The 21,372-nt window shown below is 25.7% G+C and overlaps 1 protein-coding gene across 1 annotated transcript in view; it reads right to left on the reverse strand.

The window, feature by feature from the left end:
* Positions 1–460: 460 nt before the first annotated feature.
* LOC112595093 (dynein heavy chain 2, axonemal) overlaps positions 461–21,372 on the reverse strand; it is a 28,880-nt gene continuing 7,968 nt past the window's right edge. Inside the window, exons 5-58 of the mRNA XM_025340182.1 lie at positions 21,177–21,334; positions 21,002–21,105; positions 20,194–20,343; positions 19,924–20,116; positions 19,470–19,617; positions 19,209–19,409; positions 19,013–19,140; positions 18,697–18,939; positions 17,819–17,949; positions 17,221–17,519; positions 17,026–17,149; positions 16,808–16,959; positions 16,636–16,747; positions 16,436–16,574; positions 16,149–16,363; positions 15,963–16,071; positions 15,776–15,903; positions 15,488–15,707; positions 15,062–15,403; positions 14,530–15,002; positions 14,095–14,439; positions 13,576–13,690; positions 13,257–13,393; positions 13,015–13,174; positions 12,742–12,949; positions 12,495–12,683; positions 12,165–12,442; positions 11,690–12,019; positions 11,504–11,613; positions 11,256–11,371; positions 10,865–11,175; positions 10,508–10,776; positions 10,311–10,450; positions 9,356–9,500; positions 7,585–7,617; positions 7,364–7,509; positions 6,976–7,303; positions 6,728–6,892; positions 6,502–6,668; positions 6,266–6,437; positions 5,626–6,205; positions 5,115–5,542; positions 4,588–4,954; positions 4,373–4,519; positions 4,017–4,317; positions 3,744–3,960; positions 3,484–3,675; positions 3,192–3,376; positions 1,824–2,157; positions 1,292–1,442; positions 1,067–1,221; positions 908–997; positions 683–830; positions 461–612 (exon numbers count right to left, since the gene is read on the reverse strand). Coding sequence (XP_025195967.1) covers positions 461–612; positions 683–830; positions 908–997; positions 1,067–1,221; positions 1,292–1,442; positions 1,824–2,157; positions 3,192–3,376; positions 3,484–3,675; positions 3,744–3,960; positions 4,017–4,317; positions 4,373–4,519; positions 4,588–4,954; positions 5,115–5,542; positions 5,626–6,205; positions 6,266–6,437; positions 6,502–6,668; positions 6,728–6,892; positions 6,976–7,303; positions 7,364–7,509; positions 7,585–7,617; positions 9,356–9,500; positions 10,311–10,450; positions 10,508–10,776; positions 10,865–11,175; positions 11,256–11,371; positions 11,504–11,613; positions 11,690–12,019; positions 12,165–12,442; positions 12,495–12,683; positions 12,742–12,949; positions 13,015–13,174; positions 13,257–13,393; positions 13,576–13,690; positions 14,095–14,439; positions 14,530–15,002; positions 15,062–15,403; positions 15,488–15,707; positions 15,776–15,903; positions 15,963–16,071; positions 16,149–16,363; positions 16,436–16,574; positions 16,636–16,747; positions 16,808–16,959; positions 17,026–17,149; positions 17,221–17,519; positions 17,819–17,949; positions 18,697–18,939; positions 19,013–19,140; positions 19,209–19,409; positions 19,470–19,617; positions 19,924–20,116; positions 20,194–20,343; positions 21,002–21,105; positions 21,177–21,334 — 11,080 coding nt within the window. The remainder of the gene's footprint in view (positions 613–682; positions 831–907; positions 998–1,066; positions 1,222–1,291; positions 1,443–1,823; positions 2,158–3,191; positions 3,377–3,483; positions 3,676–3,743; positions 3,961–4,016; positions 4,318–4,372; positions 4,520–4,587; positions 4,955–5,114; positions 5,543–5,625; positions 6,206–6,265; positions 6,438–6,501; positions 6,669–6,727; positions 6,893–6,975; positions 7,304–7,363; positions 7,510–7,584; positions 7,618–9,355; positions 9,501–10,310; positions 10,451–10,507; positions 10,777–10,864; positions 11,176–11,255; positions 11,372–11,503; positions 11,614–11,689; positions 12,020–12,164; positions 12,443–12,494; positions 12,684–12,741; positions 12,950–13,014; positions 13,175–13,256; positions 13,394–13,575; positions 13,691–14,094; positions 14,440–14,529; positions 15,003–15,061; positions 15,404–15,487; positions 15,708–15,775; positions 15,904–15,962; positions 16,072–16,148; positions 16,364–16,435; positions 16,575–16,635; positions 16,748–16,807; positions 16,960–17,025; positions 17,150–17,220; positions 17,520–17,818; positions 17,950–18,696; positions 18,940–19,012; positions 19,141–19,208; positions 19,410–19,469; positions 19,618–19,923; positions 20,117–20,193; positions 20,344–21,001; positions 21,106–21,176; positions 21,335–21,372) is intronic.

The following is a 21,372-nucleotide window of genomic DNA, read 5'->3' on the forward strand; positions in this document are numbered from 1 at the left end:
TGTTTGATAATGATTTTAAGTGTATAATACAATTTGAATGGGTTACTTAAAGTTGGCTCACCCTATCAGTTAATATCATTAAAGTTTGTGAGTCTTGAATGGCAATTTTTAAAAACTAACTTACATATTTTTACAAAAACCCTGTTAAAATTTAGTGTTAAAATGCATACGTAATTAAGATCAAAAAATTATACTATTATAATATAATACATATTATGATTTATTTTTTATTCTATTGAATTCTATAAGTTGTATGATACCTACTTAGTATTTTAATATTAAATGATTATAGTTTTAGAATACTATTTGTGTGTGTGTGTGTGTGTGTGTTTTTTTTTCATTTATTACAAAAAGTATTTTAATTATTTCTTTAATTTATCATGTAGTATCGTTTATAAATAAGTAGTAACAACTGTTTAAATGTAAATAAAGTTTAATGTTTTAGTTGATGATTTTTAGTTTAGTCTGATAAACTAAGCAATACAGCTGTAGCTCGTTTAATCCAATATTCTGGGGATTCCGTTCCGCTATCAAGGTGCATCATGATTATAAAAGATTCTCTTCCGTCACCACACCGTAGAGGATAATAATATATTGGACATTGGTAGAAATCTAATAATGTGTAAATAAGTTATTTACATTAATGTACATAAAAAAATATGAATTCTTAATGATTAGGTACTTTTTGGAATTCTTGTATTTTCTGTGGGCTTAAAATGTATTACTGGTAAGTTGGAAATAAATTTTAATGGTACTGATTCACACAAACACGATTTTTTAAAATTCCAATCAGCCCCTTCTAAATAAAGATCTCGTACGTAAGCTCCTTCCTAAAATAATTTTAAATATTAACTTTGTGTAAGATACTTGTTTGATATTAAAAATATGTTATAGTATTTATTATTACTTTTGGTGATAGTGATTCCTTTTCTGGCTGTATTGGAATAAATTCCCAACTGAGTAAATCTATTGCTATTTTTGAACTTCGTGAATGAATCTAATTTATTTTTTAATTAACGGAAATAATAATTAATAATAATAAAAAAAATTAAAAAAAAACAAATACCTGTAAAACAGCTGTCAGAAATGTAATTGGGTAAGTATAAGCTCCCAGCCAAAATAATATAGGTGGGTGAGTTTTGTTTGCCCAAGTTTTAAAATGATTGATTCTTTCTATTAAATCCTGAGTCCAGGGTCCCAGAGACATTAACGACGGGTATGCTAAAAGTTATTTTTAATGTATATATAAATAAACAATACATCATATGTAAGTATCGTCATTTTAAATTACTTTTGAGCCATTGACTAGGAACTCTACCTTCATTTATACACTGGAATATCTTTTCGAAATCAGATGACATTACTGTTAGCCCTTTGATGCCTTTCATTAGACCGATTAATGATATTTTAATATTGCTCAATAAACTATTATAACGTTGTACCTACAATGAAAAATTATAGTGTATAATATAGTTACAATTATTACTTAATTAAACTGACAGTATCGTATAAAAAAAAAAAAATCACATTTTTATTTTTAGTAAAAGTTTTACTTATTATTTTAAGAGGACGTAATTTATGTTAGCTCCGTTTCACTTAAGCGTAACGTAGTAAATGTTAGGTTCAAAATAATATTTTTAATATTAGTTTAAATTGATTTCTATCATCAAATTTAAGGTTGATAATGAAAACCATGTTTCAAAGTAAGTGTTAAACATTTGAAATTTATATATTATATATATATTTAAATACGACGTTCTTTTTTAATTTCGGTTTTCATTGTTTTAAAGTAAATAAAGATTTATTATGATTATAACGAATACCTCTTGCAATAGTACAATATCCAAGGGGTTTCTTTTAATGTTTTTTGCAGTAGAAGCATAATCAATCAGATCAGGTAACTTTTTTAAAATTTTAGTTGATAAATCTAAAACTTTGCCTTCCATATTTTCTTCAGTCACCGTTGATGATTGTCCTTGTAAAATCATTAGGGCATCGCAAATTATACGATTCTCTCCCATAAAAGAAGCCATTTCAGCATTACCATGTTGTCCAAATATTTCAGGCCTGTCTACAATTGGCAATGTATCAATGTAACTCCTGTACATTTGTAAATCACCATCTCTTGGAATAAAATAACTTGACAATGAAGATAACCTTTAAACCATAAAAATATTTTTGAATTTCTTTGTTTCGAACAATTAATTACATTTTTAGTTATAGTTTTAAAAGAACGTGTCTTCATAAATGTTTTTCAAGATTTTGCGATGATAGAAGTATCAAATATCTTTAAGAAATATTTTAAAATAATTTCATTGGAATCAAATAAACTAATACATCCAAAGTTTTTAATTATACCTATACTTACTCTGAATATATTATTTTACATATTTGATAAATATTTTTTTTCTACTAAATACCTTTTAATCAGGAGTGAGTATATTTTAGAATTGTTGCCTATTGTAAAATTATGCCTGGTGTTATTTAAATTTAAAATACCCTAATTCATGAAAAACCTTAGGAGTTTATAAAAAATAGTTGTTCGCCCATCAATCAAAAATACAAAAACTAAAAATTCGACATATTTTTAATAATTTAAATTATAAAATGAAATATTTAGTTTAATAAAATTATTGATTTTTTTGTTATAAATAAATAAATTATGTACAAATTAATTCAGTGTTAAAAATTGATATGCATGTATCAATTCAATCATAACACATTGTTTAAAGAATTATAGGTTTGAAATTAATTGAATAAAAGTTTTTTTATACATTTTTAACTAATAAAAAATGTAATACAAACAAATTAAAAATTTAGTAAACATTGTTACAGTTTTAATAATTGATAATGTTTATACATTTATTATTTAATATTTGACATACAATTTTAGAGACTTTTACTATAGTTTACTTGTGAGTTAGTTATATAATAATTCATGCAGAATATATGTAGTTTTAAAATAACATATGCGTTGTCCAAAATAATTATATAATATAAGTATCTAAAGATAAAACTTTATAATAATATACCAAAAATGTTTTTTTTTTAGTAATTAATATTGATTACGTATTTATTGTAAGTAATAACTGATGACAAAAATATAATAATAATGATCTTTAAAACTAATATCAATGCGATTATTTTTTTTTGTATTTGAAATAATAAAATAAACTATAAGTGTACTATACTTATAATGAGGCGTGTTTATTGCATCTTCATTAAAATATTGAGAAATGTAAGTATCTAAAAGTCTTCTGTCCATGTTATCAGTAACATGACCACCATAACAAATTCCAGCTATCAAATATTTCAAAGCTTTCCAAGGAGTTTCTTCATATTCATCTAAATATATGGATAATAAATTTTCTGATACCTATAAGACAGAATGAAAAATAATGTTTGAACTATATTTTATTACATTAATATTATTTTTAAGTCAATATAATATTAAAGATATGCAAGTATTAAAATATAATTTACTTCAAAATCGGAATCATTAAAACTGTATATCACGTTCCATCCAAGATTTTGAAATTTTTTTCTTTCAATTAATATTGAATGAAAAAAGCAAAGGGAAAATATTAATTTCTTGTATTTTTCTTGTGATTTACATTTAGCAAATTGTTCATGAGTTAAATTCTGGTATAAACGTTTCATATTTGCTTTTAATCCCTGATTAAAATTTATATTTACATCAAAATAATTTTAATTATTAGAATTTTTAAATTTTTATTTATTACTTTTGGTGGTTCAGTTGTCATTTTTATTGAGCTTTGTAATAATGCAATAGGAAAATCAGGATTAGGATTTGAACTTAGCCACAACCTGAATTCTGGATGTGATTTACCATCTTGCATAACATCTACTATTTTATCTAACTGTGGCATCCATGACAAAGAAAGATGACAATTGGCGAGAAATATCCACTTACCCGATTGTTGACCTTGTTCAATCAATCTATGAAAATAAAAGAAAATCATTACACATTAAGTTTTAATTTTAAGTGATATTACTGTGTTGCAACTAATGATTGGCCTTGACCCAAAGATAAAGATTCATAATTCATTTTGTTACTCGAAGCCAAAGCAATTAATGTGTTTGTTGGATCCACACCAGGAGATAACAAAAATATCAATGGTGTTTTGCAACTAGAATCTTCTAGTGCACTTTTAACATCCATAACTGGTGGTTCTATGAACTTAGAACCGAGTTTACTAGCAATAAAATTTGTTATTGCAAATGATAATCTATCTAATCGCAGAGATCTTACGAACAACATTTTTTGAAATGAATTAGTGTTATCATTCCAATTACCTATTGGATACATAATTAGTTTAAACTATTACACCTAAGTTTAACTAATATTCACCAATAAGATTTGTTGATTCCGGATTCGAAGACATATACCATTGCTTCCATTCTCGAGAGAACTGTTCAAAAGATTTTTCTACTCCAAGAAATCCCGGCAATTTATTCAATTCGGAAATATTATCCCAATTGGATGATGACAACCAAGCTTTTTTAATAAAATAAAAATATATTAGTTTATTTTTAAATTTGAATAATTATAGACAATAGACATACATGGACAAGGATTTTCTGCCTGTTCTATTTTATTAACTACTATACCGCCCTTTAAAAGAAATTCCATTTCATATGCAGGTATTAAGTCCTCTGCCATTAATAAACTTATAATTATTTGAAATGAAAATAATAATTTGTGAACTTCGAACAATCCTCGACAAGTATTTTTATAAACTGCATATGTATGGTAAGAATTCAAATTATTTAATCTTTCTAAAAGTGATTCACTTTTTTCGCTTCTTCTTATAGAATTTTCAAAGAGATCCATATATGCATCTAATGAAAACTGATACATAGGATCAATTTGATTGAGATCATTTAGAACAAAAAATAAAATGGATGCTCGTTTAGCACATGCTCTATAACCCTACAAAATAAACATATACAGAAATTAATTTTTAGGTTAATAGACTTTTAAAAAATATGAATAATTATTAATTAGTTATTATATAATTTAGTTTATTTATATTTATTTTAATTTTAATCAATTTAAAATGGTTTTTTAATCTAAAAATATTTTATCATACCTCTCGAGCAACATCAATATCAATCTGAGTTGTAAAAGAGGTTTCGAGTTGTTCATTGATAGTTACTGATATAATTTTTGAAGAAGCTAATGTTTGGAAAAGTTCATCGTTTTCTAACAGCGATCCTTCAATCTCATTGAGGAGTCTAAGTAGTTCATCTTCCAGTTCAACCAATGTTTTTTTACCTTTATCAATGTTAATTATCAAATTATCTTTAAGTATTTTCAATTCTGGTTTTTCCATTGTGATCACAACGTCTAAAAGTTGATCTTCAAGTCCTTCTTCTTTAATTGCAAAATTAACCACTGTCGTTCGAGTAAAAATCTCAGGAGGGTAATACGGATTTCTTAATTTTGTTGTTATAAAAAATCTAAAATTATCATTATATGGTAACATCTTATCGCCCATTTTAATATAGAGTTGATTTTCTAAAAAAAAAAATAATTAACGATTTGTGAATTTATTATACTTTTAAAATATACCTAATATAGAACTTTAAACAATTATTTACCTTTTTCTATGATCGATTTTGACAAAACAGGCATCACTGAAGGATCGAGATGTTCAGAGGATAATTGTAACAATGTTGGGTTTCCATTTTGTAATGCCATTTCCAAAATATATATGTAATTTGGTAAACAAAAATCAATGATTTTCAAATCGTTTCCTTCTTCCATGTTTTTTATCCATTTCAAAGCTTGACATTGTGGATCTATAATCAATGGCCATCGTGAACCACGGCTGATAATTATTCCATTTTCTGTACTCAAGTCATCGTTGGGCAAACCATGGATATTCCAGTTTCTTATAATAGCCGGATCCGATAGAAAATCTTTATTGTCATATGCTGGATTATTTGGAATTTTCATATCTTTCAATGAGGTTGTCCATAATTTCAAAAGTATATCTCTATACTTAAATACGAATGGACCCATATACGAAACAAATGCTATACTGAGTAGACAATCACCAGGTAAATAATCAAAATGTATGTCTAACTGTTTTACAGTTTCCGTCCATCGTATTTTTTCGTCAGATAGTCCTTCAATTAATGAAGCTGCCCTATCAAGATTTCTTTTCAAAGCATCTGCCTATAAATTAATATTATTATTTATTAATATATTATACATTTCAATTAAAATTAAATTTACCTTTTTAACCAATTGTTCCTTTTCTTCCATTTTTTTATCAAAATCAGTTTTTAATTGTAATAATAGTTTTTGTATCTCGGATAATTTCTGTTGTGCAGTAAGTAATTCATTTTCTTTTTGCTTAAGATCAGATAATGCTGCATCGGCAGATTCTTTTTTGGGAGCTACAATTCTAATATGCGAAGAAATATTATAGCAAAATCCTTATTTACACATAATGTATACATATAACGTACTTGTAAATTATTGCATATTTTTCTATTGCAATGACCCACTGAGCAAGTGATTTAGCTGCTATTGATTGAGCTCCTACTTTATCAGGTTCAAACTCTGGATTTGATGTAAATGTATTTATTTTTTTTAATACTTTTGGTGATACATGATCCTTATCAAAATCTTTTAACTTAAAGTTTAATTTAGTACCTCTTAAATGTATTAAACTTATTTAATTTAGGAACTTACTTGCGTTAAAAAATTCGGATCTCCTAATTGTCTTTTGGCTTCAGTCCAACTAGGTTCAGATTCTTTTAATATCATTACAGCTTCTAAAACTAATTTTACTCTATGTGGAGGTTTTGAAAAAGATTTTACTTCTGCAAGATCTTTTTTATTAAGTGCATTCAAAGCCTAAATTAAAGGTTTATATTATTATCTATTCTAATAGGTACCAATTATAATAATTTAATGTTAGTTATCATATTATTATTTACTTCCATAGCTTCCTCTAGTGCAGGTAAAGCTTTTTCTAAATCAATCATTGCCAATCTATACAATTCTTGACAAACAATTTCTTCTTCTTTGATTTTAATACTTTTTTCGTCAACTTCAGTTTTTTGTTGGTCAGCTTTTGCTGTTTGTTTTAAAATAAATGATAAAAATTCATCACACTCCATCGTATATGCTAAAACAACTTTTGTGGCTTTTTCTAAATCTACTGTCATTCCAGCTACTTTTTCACTGGTATCGTCTATTTTGAACAAACCATTTCTTAATTTATTTGCTTTATTTGCGATCTCAATTCGTTTTGTACGTAATGTTCTGTTTAAAATAATTTAATGAATTGAAATATAGTATATAAATTTATCTTTTTTGATGTACTCTTTATATCCAGTTACGAATTCTAAATAATTTGTAGGTGTAACATAATTGTATCGCTTTAATTCTAAAATCATCATCCTCGAATATTCTCCTACAGAATGGTGAATAATAGAGAATAAATTTGCAATACGTAGTTTCAACTCTATCTATGAAACGAAAACACAATAAATAAATAAATAAATAAATCGAGAAAATAAAATTTAGTTTTGTGTGAATATTACCTCCGATAAAGATATTGAATTTACATCGAATACCTAAAAATAAATAATTTAATTTAAAAATCATACAACTGAAAAATTAAACAAGTTCTTATAAGCACGACATTTATATAACCAGGAGTTTATAATTATTACTTTAGTTAGGTATACTAATTTATATCATTTGTAACTGATATTAGATAATTTTTCTCTCAACTAGTAATATTTTATATTAAAAAAAATTTTTAGCCGTTTTGCAAATCCATATTTTAAAAATTGCCTAGGTATTAAATTTTATTTTTTTAGGTTTATTAGCGTTATTAGCGTTTATAAGCTTTTGCAATTATACATAGCGTATCTAAGTAGTTTTTGAATTCTTCGTAAACTATTTGTGTTTCGAATAAATAAAAATACTTAATTATTTATATTAATAACAATAAGTTATCATTAAACTAACAAAAATTATGTATAGAAAATAATCAGAAGAGTGGTTCTTTCTGAAAAATAAAGAATATTCTTTTTTAAGTATGTATATAGACAAAGTCAAGTAAAACAAGTGTTTTATTTTTTGAGTGTAAATAAACTGGCGATAACTTTAGATTAATAAAAAAAAAAATGAATGATGTTTATGCATTTTAATATTTTTAAATTCTTATAAAAACAAATAATGTTGAATACTACAAGTTAATTAAGATACTAATAATTTTTATCAGTACTAAATATTAGTATCAATGGTGACAATTCAAATATTAAATATTTTTTTCAAAAAAACTTAAGAAGAATTTTGGTTTAAATGTTCACATTACTAGTGTTTAAATAAAAGATTTATGGATTTTCAACTTTAAAAATGTTTTTCAATATTTTGTAACATTAAAATGTTTTAAAGTTTTAAACATTGAGTTATAAAATAAAATTATGATTATGTGTTTTTGATATTTTTTAATATTGTGTTAAAAACAAGTAATGAGTGATTTTATACCTAATTTTTATGTATTTTCAACTAAGAATAAAAGTATTATCAAGAATAAAGTTTGTTTTAAATGTCTACCTATAGTACAAAACTAACCAAATGATTTTGAGAATTAAATCATGTTTAAAACATATTATGTTTAATAAATAAATGTATGTCCCATCAGTTATTCATTTTTGAATCAAGATAAAAAAAGATAAAAATATATAAATTTGTATTAAAAATTTTGGTTTTTTTTTTTTTATTTTTGTTAGTTTTGTTTTTTTGACTCGTTTGATAAATATTAGTAATTTTTATTTTTGATATCTGTAAATATATTAACTCATTTTAAGCTATCTATAATAATTTTAACTTAAAAACTTTTTTAAATTTTTTTTTTTTTTTGTTAAATATTTTTGAGAACATTCTTGAGATTATTTTTGATATTATGTTTTGAAAATATAATTTAAGATTTCATAAAAGTTATTTTTACAGAATTTATAAATATAAATATATATATAATATATGTATAATTATATATGCATAACAAATGTATTTCAAGTTGTACATCACCTAATATTATAACTATTTTTAGATTATAAATTATTGAACATTGAATTAAAATGTAATTTATGCTATTACAGTGATCTGTTTTAGGATAAGATGTACCTATTTGAACCATATAGCAGAAGTGAATTCCAGTGCTATTATTTTGGAAATTAAAACTTGTGTTTGAAAAAAAATATTTATAGCTCAAAAAAAAGTTATGTAGGTATTATTTTACAAGAAAATATTTTCTGTTCATAATTCAAACCTATGATCAATATCATAAAGTTTTATTCTTACTCTTGGTGCGCCAGTTATAGTTGCCAAGACTTCTAGTGTAGTAAGAGAGTTTAATGCCACTTCTAGTAAAGCATCCTTAGGCCAATCCAAAAACCAATCAATCGTAGTACAATTTACCAAGGAAGGATACTGACGTAACCGTGTTCTGATTTTTACAATTAAAAAAACAAAAAAAAAAAAAAAATACGAATAACATTATTTAACTTAAACTACTTATAAATATTCAGCATATCAATAAAAATATTTTTAATTTTTTTATAGAACTGATATATTTATACCTATAGAAAATCGATTATATTGTTATAAATTATTAATGATTTGATATTTAAAAAAGTTAAAAGGTGATTACGCATCATCAAAATTGATATTGCAGAAATAAGAAAATGTATACACTGTACTACTCGTATTTAATCAATAGACAGTTTTTATTTAGAAAATATTCTAAATTACGTTCAAATAGTAAATTCAATTTTTTTTTTTGCATTTTTGTCAATCAAAAATGAATATTTATGTAGAATTAATGAGAGATATTCTATCAATATTTTTATTTATCAAAATTATACATGTAATTAAGTGAGTAATAATCATAAAAGTGAATAATCATAAAAATTTTTTAATATATATTGTACAAATCACTTCGAATATAATAAATTTTAAGCATCTTTATTTTTATCTCGTCTTATTTGTTTAATTTAGTGATCAGACAGAAACTATAAATAGATCCAGACAAAAAGCAAAAAAAAATCTTATCATATATATCGTGTTTGGAAAATATTATTTTATTTTATTTTGGATAAAGTGACTACGTTCTGTCATCTATATTTTTATCCATTTACACAATATCTCATGTTTTTCATTTGCAACAATAAACGATACAATGTTTCTGTTTACCCATTTTATACATAATATATTGAACTTTTTTTTTTTAATAAATTAATAATTAAATCAAATCTACCGAAACTTGATTCCAATCGGACTTAGACATAGAATAATGTGAAGATTGCTTCTAACGCGATCTAAGAAGAATGAATAAATGTCATCTGTAGTTTCAGGAACACCTTCCATTTTAGCAGCATTTGATAATTGTTCTTTAATCTAAAGAAATTATAAATAAATGTACAATGCATTTCAACTTAAATCAAGAATTTTAACCTCATCGAACTCTTCTTCCTTGTACAGTTGTGGTACTTCACCAGTGCTTAATATGTTATTTATGATCTCCAAAAACATTTCATTTACAATTTGTGTGTCATTAAATAAGAATGACGTAGGTACATCTCTCACTCCTGTTTGATAATACAGGTGTTTTAAGTCTTCTTTGAAATCTCCTATCGCATATGATTTATTTATTTCAATTGTAAACATTTTGTAATCACATAGCCAATTTGCGACCTTTGCAAGTGAGGATCGCCCGGATCCTCCTATCAGAAAAATTATTTGGTTTACATGATATTATTAAAGCAGAATAATAAAAAAAAAATTAATAGTGATAAGTTATATAAAATATACCAATTCCAACCAGCATTATATAACCTCTTGGTTGGGATATAACTCTGACGATGCGACATATATGGTCGATCGCGTCTCTAAATAATACAAGGTTCATTGGTACCACACCAAAGCTTAAATTGTAATCGTTTATTTTTTCGTCAATAAATTCGCGTAGATATTTTTCATCGGTAACTTCCTCATAATGTAAATTCTTATTTAAAAAATCACAGAATATAAGACCTTGTTCCGATGAGCATAGACTTCGATAAGTCATATCATAATGTTTTCCAAGTTGAATATTAATTTGATCCATGAACCATTCTCGATCTCTATAATGTAGTTATCAGAATTAATAAAATTATTAAATCAAAATGTTTACATATTATAATGAAAAGCTTGAATAATTTACTTTTCGTCGATTAATTTGTCATTAAATACGCGGAACACCTCATTACACCAAAGTCGCAACATCGAGTTATCAGTTGTCTGACAATCGGTATTACTCCGCAAAAGTCCTTGAAATACCTAAAAGTTAAATAAAATATTAAACAGTGTAATTGTAAACATAACAGAGTGTGGAAAAATTTTCAATATATCTTTAAATAAAGTTAATGAATATAGAATATAAAATGTAACATTAAACGATGAATGACGTACTTTAGATATATCTCTTAAATTAAATAAATAGTGCATTTTTGCTGGCGTTGGCAGTAAATTAGCTACTACACTTTTGTAAAGATTAATTGTCATATTGGTTAATCCGTTTCCTGTCACGAGTAAAAAAAGTGTCTACATAATAACTATATCTACACAGCGTTACATATTTTAATATTCAGACCGTACTTAAGTTGCGTATATGTTCTACGAATGATTTTAGATGTTGGCTTAACATTGACATGTAAATGTTTGATATTTGTGCTTCTTCGGGAAACGTTAAATTTATCACGCTAAAACAACTCAATAGTCTATTACTAATGGTGCTTCTGCCACTTCCGGGTGGTCCCATGGCAGCAATCAGGAGCATATTCTTCACATATTTTAGTAATCGACTCTGTCGATCAAACCAAAACTCGTAATCTATCCATTGTCGAATCAATTCTAATGGTGCCTGAGCTCCATAAGTTTCTTTTTCAGGCATGTTCATGTCATCCAAAAACGTCACCAACGTTTTATCTGCAAATCAAAATTATTAAAAATGTTTTCAATAAAATCATGTTATGAGATTGTTTATAGTTTTTACGATGCAGATAGGTATTATATTAAAATTACAAATTTAAATTTATATTACTTTATTCAAAGTTTTATTATAATTAGGTACTTGATAGTGGAACGTAAGTATCCTTTGTACGTTTTTCCAATCGTCCTTCAATGTTTTCTTGAACATTATGCACTGTAGTTCGAGCTGACATATTAATTGTTAAATTTAAAAATTTATTTTTGTCCAAAACTTCTAATGCTTTTTTAACTGTCAATGTCTTTCCGGTTCCAACTGGACCAACCAATAATACGGGTCGTTTTTTACTTAAAAATGCTTCTACAAGATAATTGTACCGAACGGTATCAATTGTAGGAACGATAATTTTGTAAAAAGGTAATCTGAAAATAAAATTATTAAACGGATGCATACAACAAATTATGTGGTATTTACTCTGTTTTATATATCCAAGAACTATCACGCAAAAAATTATCCCAGTGATAAAATTGAGCAGTTTTCGTATCAACATAATAGTGATAAACTGTATCGCTTATTGGAAATACTACTTCCTTTTCTCTAAAAAAAGTGTCAATTTTTTTACGGCCATCTTCATTAACTACTGCACAGATTGACCAGACTACACTGTAAAATTATTTTTGAATTAAATTTTAAAATTTTAATGATTATTATTAGTTGTTACCAAAAAAGAAACCATAATTTAATGAGATGATCGTAGTCATCTGCTTTTAACCCAGTGGGTGTTTTAAGAGCTAAGTCATTAAATGTAAAATATTCAAGTAGTGTACATAATGTAACAATGGAACTTAATTCGGGTAGAGGAACCGTTTCAACGCAGTTTAGCTGTTTAAATTCAAGCACAGCAGTTACATATTTATTAAAATTTTTTTCTATCTAAAAATATTAATGTTTTATTTAATTATTATGTTTAACTAAAAAGTATTTCACTGGGTACTTACATTAATCTTGTATGGTTGATATTCAAATTTGGTTAACCATGATTTTAAATACAAATTCCAACCAAAATCTTTATAGTCATTGTATACTATTCCACATCTAGAAACAGTTGCTGGAGACGCAGCAGCTAAGTCTTCTACTTCAAAAAGAAGGGATACCTAATTTAAAAAGTCAGTATCAAGTGTTTTTTAGTATATTTTATACAATTTTTATAGTCTAAAAGTATTACAATCCTTTTACCTGTTCAGGCATTGTAATTCGTTCACTATTAATAAGCGTTAGTACTTTATTGTCGTCCATCACCGAATTCATATTTTCTATCCAAAGTGCATCAACCGGGCCATCAAATAGTATCCATTTTTGTTCAATACCAGTATCTGTGGTTTTTATAAAATATATTATATATATATATATATATATATATATATATATAAGTTAATCATTAAATGATAGATTTAAAGAACTAAATAAAGCAAAAAAATCAAGAAAACATATTTTAAGTATTAAATACAATTTGTTATAAACAATTAAAATTTAAAGATTTTAAAATGTGAATAACCTGAACAAATTGTACGCATTATAAATGATAACACACCATCCATCCATTCTTGAGAAGAATTATATTCTCCGTATAGTTCACCAAGAGTGAGTGCCTTAGGATTCAAAGGATATTCCTAGAAATGAATTTAAAAAATGTACAACATACATAACATACATATATATATATGTGTGTATATATAACATAAATGCTGAGACTTAATTTTAAATTATTTTTATTAAAGAATTTTAAATCACTTTTAATTAAATAATTTATTATGTTGTTTTTAGCATTATAATTGATTACATTATAATTTATGAAGATGTTACTACTAACGTTGTATTAATTTACTTTGTATCATAGAAAAGTAACTTCATATGGCGACTAGTTACCCATAACCACTATCGTGTGTAAAAGATAATCGTTGGAGATACTATATATAAAGTAACGTGTATTGAGTATAATAACTCATATTATATTTATTTATACTCGTAACATGTTTTACTTCTTTTTTATTTGAAATAAAAACCTTAGACTTACAGTAACTGATACAAATGATTCAGCTTTTTCTGTCTTTAATAGTGCCATTGCTTCTTTTAGAGTTTTCCATGTAGCAGTTTTTGCCGCTCCAGTAGGTCCCAATATCATGACTGAATGCCTAGAAACTTTGGTTTCATGTAACTGAATGATTTTTGAAATAGCAGCTTCTGATGGTTGGTGGTTTTTATTTGCCATACATTGCTTAATTGCACGAATTAGTAGGTCATTTTTAACTTCTGGTAGAGTGATACTGGGAAATAAATCTTTAACAACGCCCAAAAATATTGGAAGATCGTCTACCGTAAGTTTTGCTAAATTCATGTTATGCATCGCCAATAATAGCACCTAATTACATATTCTGACATTAAAATAGTGATAAGTTAATTTATTTATTTTTAAAATATTCATAGTTAAATAAACAAAACTGGTTCATACCTCGTCATCTAACATATATGGATTTTGACGTCTACATTGCCCAGCATACCTTATTAACGAGACCAAGCCTCGAAGTCCAAATTCATAATGATCCTGTTTGCTGAGTTTTTGTTTACATAATACGAATAAAATATACACTTTATTGGATAAAATTCTAGTTTCTCTAAAACCTTCTCCGAATAACATAATCTCAGCAATGAGTTTGCTATCAGGAACCATCATGGATATAGCTCGGAACATTGACTTTAAATTGTCGGGTAATTCTGTCCTACCAGCGTATCCAGGATTCATTGTTATAAAAATACCACACGTATGTACGAGATTGATCAAATTTCCTTCAAATATAAATTTATGCTTTCGAGATGCGAGGGTAGAATATATAGACAGTATTTGTTGTGCCACAACTGATAACACTTCAATGTTTATACGATTAAATTCATCAAAACAACCCCAAGCACCTTGCTGTGCTAATCCTTTTAATGAAAAAAATTAAGATAAAGAATATAAATAAAGATTAGTAGTATTAATTTACCGGAAAACATACGACCCATGCTCTTATAATCTAAGCCATCTGAGCAATTTATGACAATGACATAATAAGCTAGATTTTTCCCTAAATCTTTTACAGTTTCAGTTTTTCCTGTACCCGCAGGTCCTTTTGGACTACCACCACGAAACAAATTTAATGCCGTAGTCATTGTAATATAACATCTATCTGTCAACGGTGTAATGACTAATCTTCCAGAATTACCTAAATACTCATAACCATATTGTTGTTCAGTATTTGTTTGTCGGATGGTTAATTCATTATCCTTTTTATCCCAATAAAATCGTAACTGTGACATCCATTCAAAGTCGGCCACGTTCATACATCCTAAATATGGTTAATCACATGAAGAAGAAAGGTTTTTAATTATTAAAAAGATAATCTCAGATTTGTATAACTAATTTCATTTACTAGAAGTATACATATGATCGACTACATCTTTAGCATGTATTTCGATAGTGACCAACGAAACAATTTTCAAACGGTCTATTTTTGTCAGATCTCCTCGAATAGCATCCGAAAACTTTGATAACATTTTTTTCTGTTTTTTTCTGAGTTTTTTTAGTGGTTTGCTATTCCCAGTATTTTTGGATTGTAACAACGCTAGTGTACATTGGGCTGTCCAATAAATCTTAAAAAAAAATCATTATGATGCAATAAACTAAGCATTTCAAAAATAAAAACTGTTATAAGACATACTTGAGACGCTGTAATACATAATTGTCCTGGCCATTTTAATATCCATTTATCACGAGTCTTAAGATTTTTCTTCAACGCCTCTAGTACAATTGCTAACTTATGTCTAAGTGTTTCTCGCATTATTGTTTCTATAGTTAAATTATAAATTTAATTTATTACTGAATTTAAACTAGTTTACGAAATTTACCAACAGTACTCAGCCAATTTTCTACAGGTCCAATACACTTGACTCTACTAGTGAAAGGTACGTACTCTCCATCTGCCGAATACATTCCTATGGCTGAAGTGTCATTATCCTTTAATTTAAATTTATAATAAATATGTCGATTTGTGATTATGAAAAAAAATTTAATATAATTATTATGAAACTTACGGTGAGTTCTAATTTGTTGATATTGTCAAAACATTTTTTAAAATGTATTTGTAGATGTTTTGGATTATTCGAATGTACTAATATATCTAATAAGTCATCGTTAGATATAAAATAAAACCGAGGAAATATGTTTCGCTTTGTCTCCATGTATAATTCTAATGCTCTTTGGGTTTCTTCTAATCGTGCACTCATCGCATTCAATTGTTTTAATAGAGCTAAATATAAATTATATTTAAATAATAAACATTAATAAACTCCAACATGTATTTCATAAACACGAGATATACGTTTTGAACAGGTTGCCTTGAACAGATTTTTATCTATAAACATTTTATTTGTAATCTGTTTCCACTCTTTTGTTAATAAATCAAAGTCATCGGCTTCTTTTGGAATTTCAGTACGAATATCATCTCCTTTAAAAATGTTCTAGAATGGTAAAACGAATTGAATAAACAAATGTTAAAATTATCAAGCATTTTTGATGTACCATTGCATACAAAAATTGTCTTTGAACAGATAGCGTTATTTCTAAAACCTCTGTGACGAGAGAAATTCCTTTTGACCAATAATCGGCGTCTTTGAAAAATATAGAAATGTATCTAAAACAAAAATATTTGAAAATAAAAACTTGAAAACCTATTAAATAATGACGTGTTTACTTTGATCCTTTCATCGAATATAGTTGCGCTAGATGATCTTCTAACATTTGTAATATTTCATCGGATACTAAAATACGATATATGTCTTCATCACCAAAATAACTTATATTTAAATCCATGTTAGTCCATGTCTCTGCTATTGATTTTATTGACTAAATACAAATGTTAATAATTGTTTATTAGTTATATTTAATTAATATATATTGGAAGACTTTTACGTTTTCTATATTTAGTTCCATTGTTGCTTTACTTGAAATTTCACTTATTTGATTTCCGTATTTTTGCATTTGCATTTGCATTATTAATTCCAGAGTAAAACCGGGATCGGTTTCATCAAAGTATCTATTGAAATGCCATTAAATTTAAAATTTTAAGATTTATAATTATGTAATAATATTATAATAATCACTAACTTAGTCATCGCTTCTCGTACTTCATCCCAGTGTCGGTTGCGCATTGCTGGGTTTTTTAAATCATTAATAAGTGGTAGAACACGTTTAAAAGCATCCAAACTATCCCGTCTGATTTCTAACATTTTCCAACTTTCATCTTTTAGCAATTTTAAAGAAGAACTTAACATTTTGTAAATATTTTGTACAGTAACTTCTATTTCAGATACTTTGATCTCCCAAAAATTGGCAGATTTATATTTATTCCAAGTATTATCCCAATTATAAGCAATTGTAAAAGTTTGGCGCAAGAAAATCATTTCCTAAGAATAATACATACAATATATCATATTTTTAATTTCATAAAAAATGTTAAACCAATATGAAATGCAATTTAATAGTAAAATAATTATAATTCATTGTTTTTTTTTTTTCCACAAGTATTTATCATAGAATACGTAATAATTTTGTTTAAATACATTTTAAACATTTAATTAAGTTCAAATATTAAAATATGCGTTAATAAATTTTGAATCACTATTTTATGAATAATGATTTAACAAATTTAAAATTAATTATAGTGAATTATATCATTTATATCATATTACAATTTTTATCTCACTTTTTTCATATTAAGTTTTGGTGGCTTCACATATTTTAAATTAAATATTGCAAGATTATGTTTCAATTGTTTTTCTTCAGTTTTTATTTTTTGATATTTTTCTTCCATTAAAGACATATGGTTTAAAGCATCTGTAATGTAATATAAAATTATCAATTATTTTTTATTAAATGTAAGCCTATTTAGTCTGATAATTAGTCATCTAGTATATTTGAATATACGAAAATAACTTTGAAATGTAGCTCTGCTATATAAAAGTAGTTGAATTTGATTTGATTAGTGTAAATAAAAAAATTGTAAAATTTTATAGTTGCTGTAATTTATAATTTTGAAAGATTTTGTATTAAATTTACAAACTTATTTATTTAGAAATTATTTATTTTTTTTTTAGTACACATAATATGTTAACACAAAAAAGCACTTTGAAATTTCTACAACAAGCATTATGTAAATGATAAATAGTATAAAACTAATAGTAGATATTTCCAAAGCAAGATAGATCTAATTTTCAACCAGTTAGTTCCCTTTAAGTTGAATATACAAGCATTCGTTCTTCTATAAAAAGTGGCTGATGAGAAAATAAATTTAAAAAAAAAATCTTTGATAATTGTAAGACATATAAAAAGTATACATTCATCGCTCAAGCAAATTAGAATTTTAAACAAACTATAGAAATTAATAATTTATTTTTAAATATTTTAAGAATTTTAAATCTTTTAACTTTTAAGGCACTTATTGTTTAATATACCTTAATACATTTTACAATTACTATTATGATGAAATTGATTGAATACGTGGTGTACAATTTAAAATTGATTTATCAAAATTAACAAAAATATGATAAAAAACTAATTTTAATAGGAGTGTATTATACAAACCAGATGAAGTCAATTCTACATTTTTAGATTCTGTTTCTTTAAATTCTTCCCAAATTTTCTTGAAATCTTCAATATTTTGTTTGAAGATTTCTTGATCATGTAATACCATTTCGTGGAATTCTTCTTGTTTTTCTTTTAACATCAAATCCGCCTCGTTCAATAAGATCGTATAATTATTCCACGAATTATGCAAATTATCATACAATCTGCGTAATTCATCTGACATTTGTATTTCATGTTTGTCTATTGAGGGTATACATAATTAAGACGTTTCTTGATAAAGTTAAAATAATTTTAGATCTAATTAAAAATTCACCCAAAATAACAACGTTTTCAGTGATTAAATTGATATCTTCCTTTTTTGCATCACATTCTAAATCTACTTTTTTTTTATATTCAATAAATTGGACCATTTCGTCCAGGTTAACTGGTGGCAACATTACACTATTAAATGTAATGTAGGTGATTTATATTAGTTTATTTGATTATTTATACTAATGTTTCAAACTCACCGTTCACCGTTCATTTCAATATATTCATAAAATTCTTCGATAAGGTGGACCGTTTCACCTAAAAGTAATAGGGAATAATTTGAAATCCAATCTTGGCAGTGTTTTACAATTTGCTTTATCATATCACTGATATTTACAATAGTACAAGATACTGTCGTTTCGGTCTCCATCTCATTAAACTTATTTATATAGTTGAGGTACCTGCAAATAAATTTGAGAACAATCATCTTATGCAATTTGTAAGTTTACATTTTGTCATACATTATAATTTGTTTATCAATAGAATCCGCGTTATGTGGAATAGATTCAAATTCATTTAATTGCTCTAGTTTGTCTTTGGTCCAAATATCACTGTATTTCATTAAAGTATTCATATAAATATTTAAATGCACCAATATATCTTTCGTTGCTAAATAAAATACATGAACAAAAATTAACTAATTTGACTTGTATGACCAACATTAAAATACACAGTGGTTGTATAAAGCTGAAGCCAAAAAATCATTAAAAAAAAAAAAACTCTATACCAGTTTCATTAGAGTGTATTAAATTACAATGACATAAGTTATACATATAATAATTAGGTATAGGTACTATAAAATGTTACACAAATTTAAGACATATAAACTGGAATATTGTGACATAGATTACATTTTTAATTCATTTTTATTGAACAAATAATAGTAAATTAATTTTATTACTGATATTGACGTACTGATATCGATCTCCGTCTGCAGGTCAGAACACACTTTGTCGTGGGTGATCGCATAGCTGTATGGCATCAGATTAACGTTTGCAATTTTGAATGTATGACACAACCTGGGTATAACTTTTAATGCTGTTGTCATATCCAAAAGTAATTTCATGGAATAAACCACTAGTTGTATTAAACTTGGATTGTATTTGATCTGCCGATAACCATATCAATTGATTTGTTGTGAATAAAAAAGGTTAAAAGCAAAAATTCAGTTTCCATCAATCATACCTTATTGCCGTGTAAACTGACGTTTATCAAAAACACTGTTTCAGTTCGTTGTGTTAGAGTGTTCTTCATCGACCATCTCACATTAAGAACTAACGACTCATGTATGAGAGTATCGATTTTGATTAGGTAGTGATCCCAATATAACATCATCTATTTATAGTTTATATTTTTAAAGAACTTATAAATAATTTTAATTCATAATTTTAATTTGCAATTAGTTAAAACTTAAAATATATTTATTTTTTTTTTTTTTGGAATCCAAATATAGTTTAAAAACGTAAACTTTGTTTATTTTTGTGATGAATTTTATAATGTGTACTTCAATACATATTTTTGATTTGATTTTTAAACAGCTAAAATAATATTTTATAACAATTTTACATACACGTTTAATATTTTTTTCAAATTTTTCATATACAACAGTCACGTATCTAATGATTTCATTATAATACCCGATAATTTTCAAGACCGAATTTCTATTACTATTGAAATAAAAAATATATATAATTTATCTATTAAGTAATAAGGATTTAAAAAGAATGAAAACTTGAAATCAAACCTGAAATTATCCTTTTTACGGCTCAAACCTTTTATCATCACAAGTTCAAGTTCATTGCCAAACAATGGCGTATTAGATATTTGTGTACATATTTCAATTATTTCAGTATTACATTGCTTATAACAATTTTCTATGTCTTGGATCTGAACATTAATAGTTTGATAAGAAACATACATTTTTTTAAATTTTACTCAAATAAAACTTAACTGATTCAAGGTGTTCATAACATTTGGGAAGGTATTTATTAACATTATCAGATTGAGACCATGTATATTTAAGAACCAACGGATCTATTATTTTAACGCATGTATTAATTTTTTCATAAAACAGTTGTACTTCTTGTTTAGATAAGCCTATATTTCATACAAATGATGTATATTAATTTTCCACAAATAATATTATCAACTATAATATTAAAAAGTACCAGCAATAATGTAATTATAATCCTTGAGAATCATGGTCGCGTTTTTATGTAAAATTCTTATGTTTTTAGCAATTTTGGTAAATTCTAAGTACTCATATGGCATTTCTACTTTGATCAACTTCCAACAAACAATTTCATCAGTCAAATCATAGATGTGGCTTTATTGGAAAATATAATTTATGCATTTTTAATATAT

This window comes from Melanaphis sacchari, unplaced genomic scaffold (genome assembly GCF_002803265.2).
Source record: "Melanaphis sacchari strain LSU unplaced genomic scaffold, SCAv2.0 Contig254_pilon_pilon, whole genome shotgun sequence".
Lineage (NCBI taxonomy): Eukaryota > Metazoa > Arthropoda > Insecta > Hemiptera > Aphididae > Melanaphis > Melanaphis sacchari.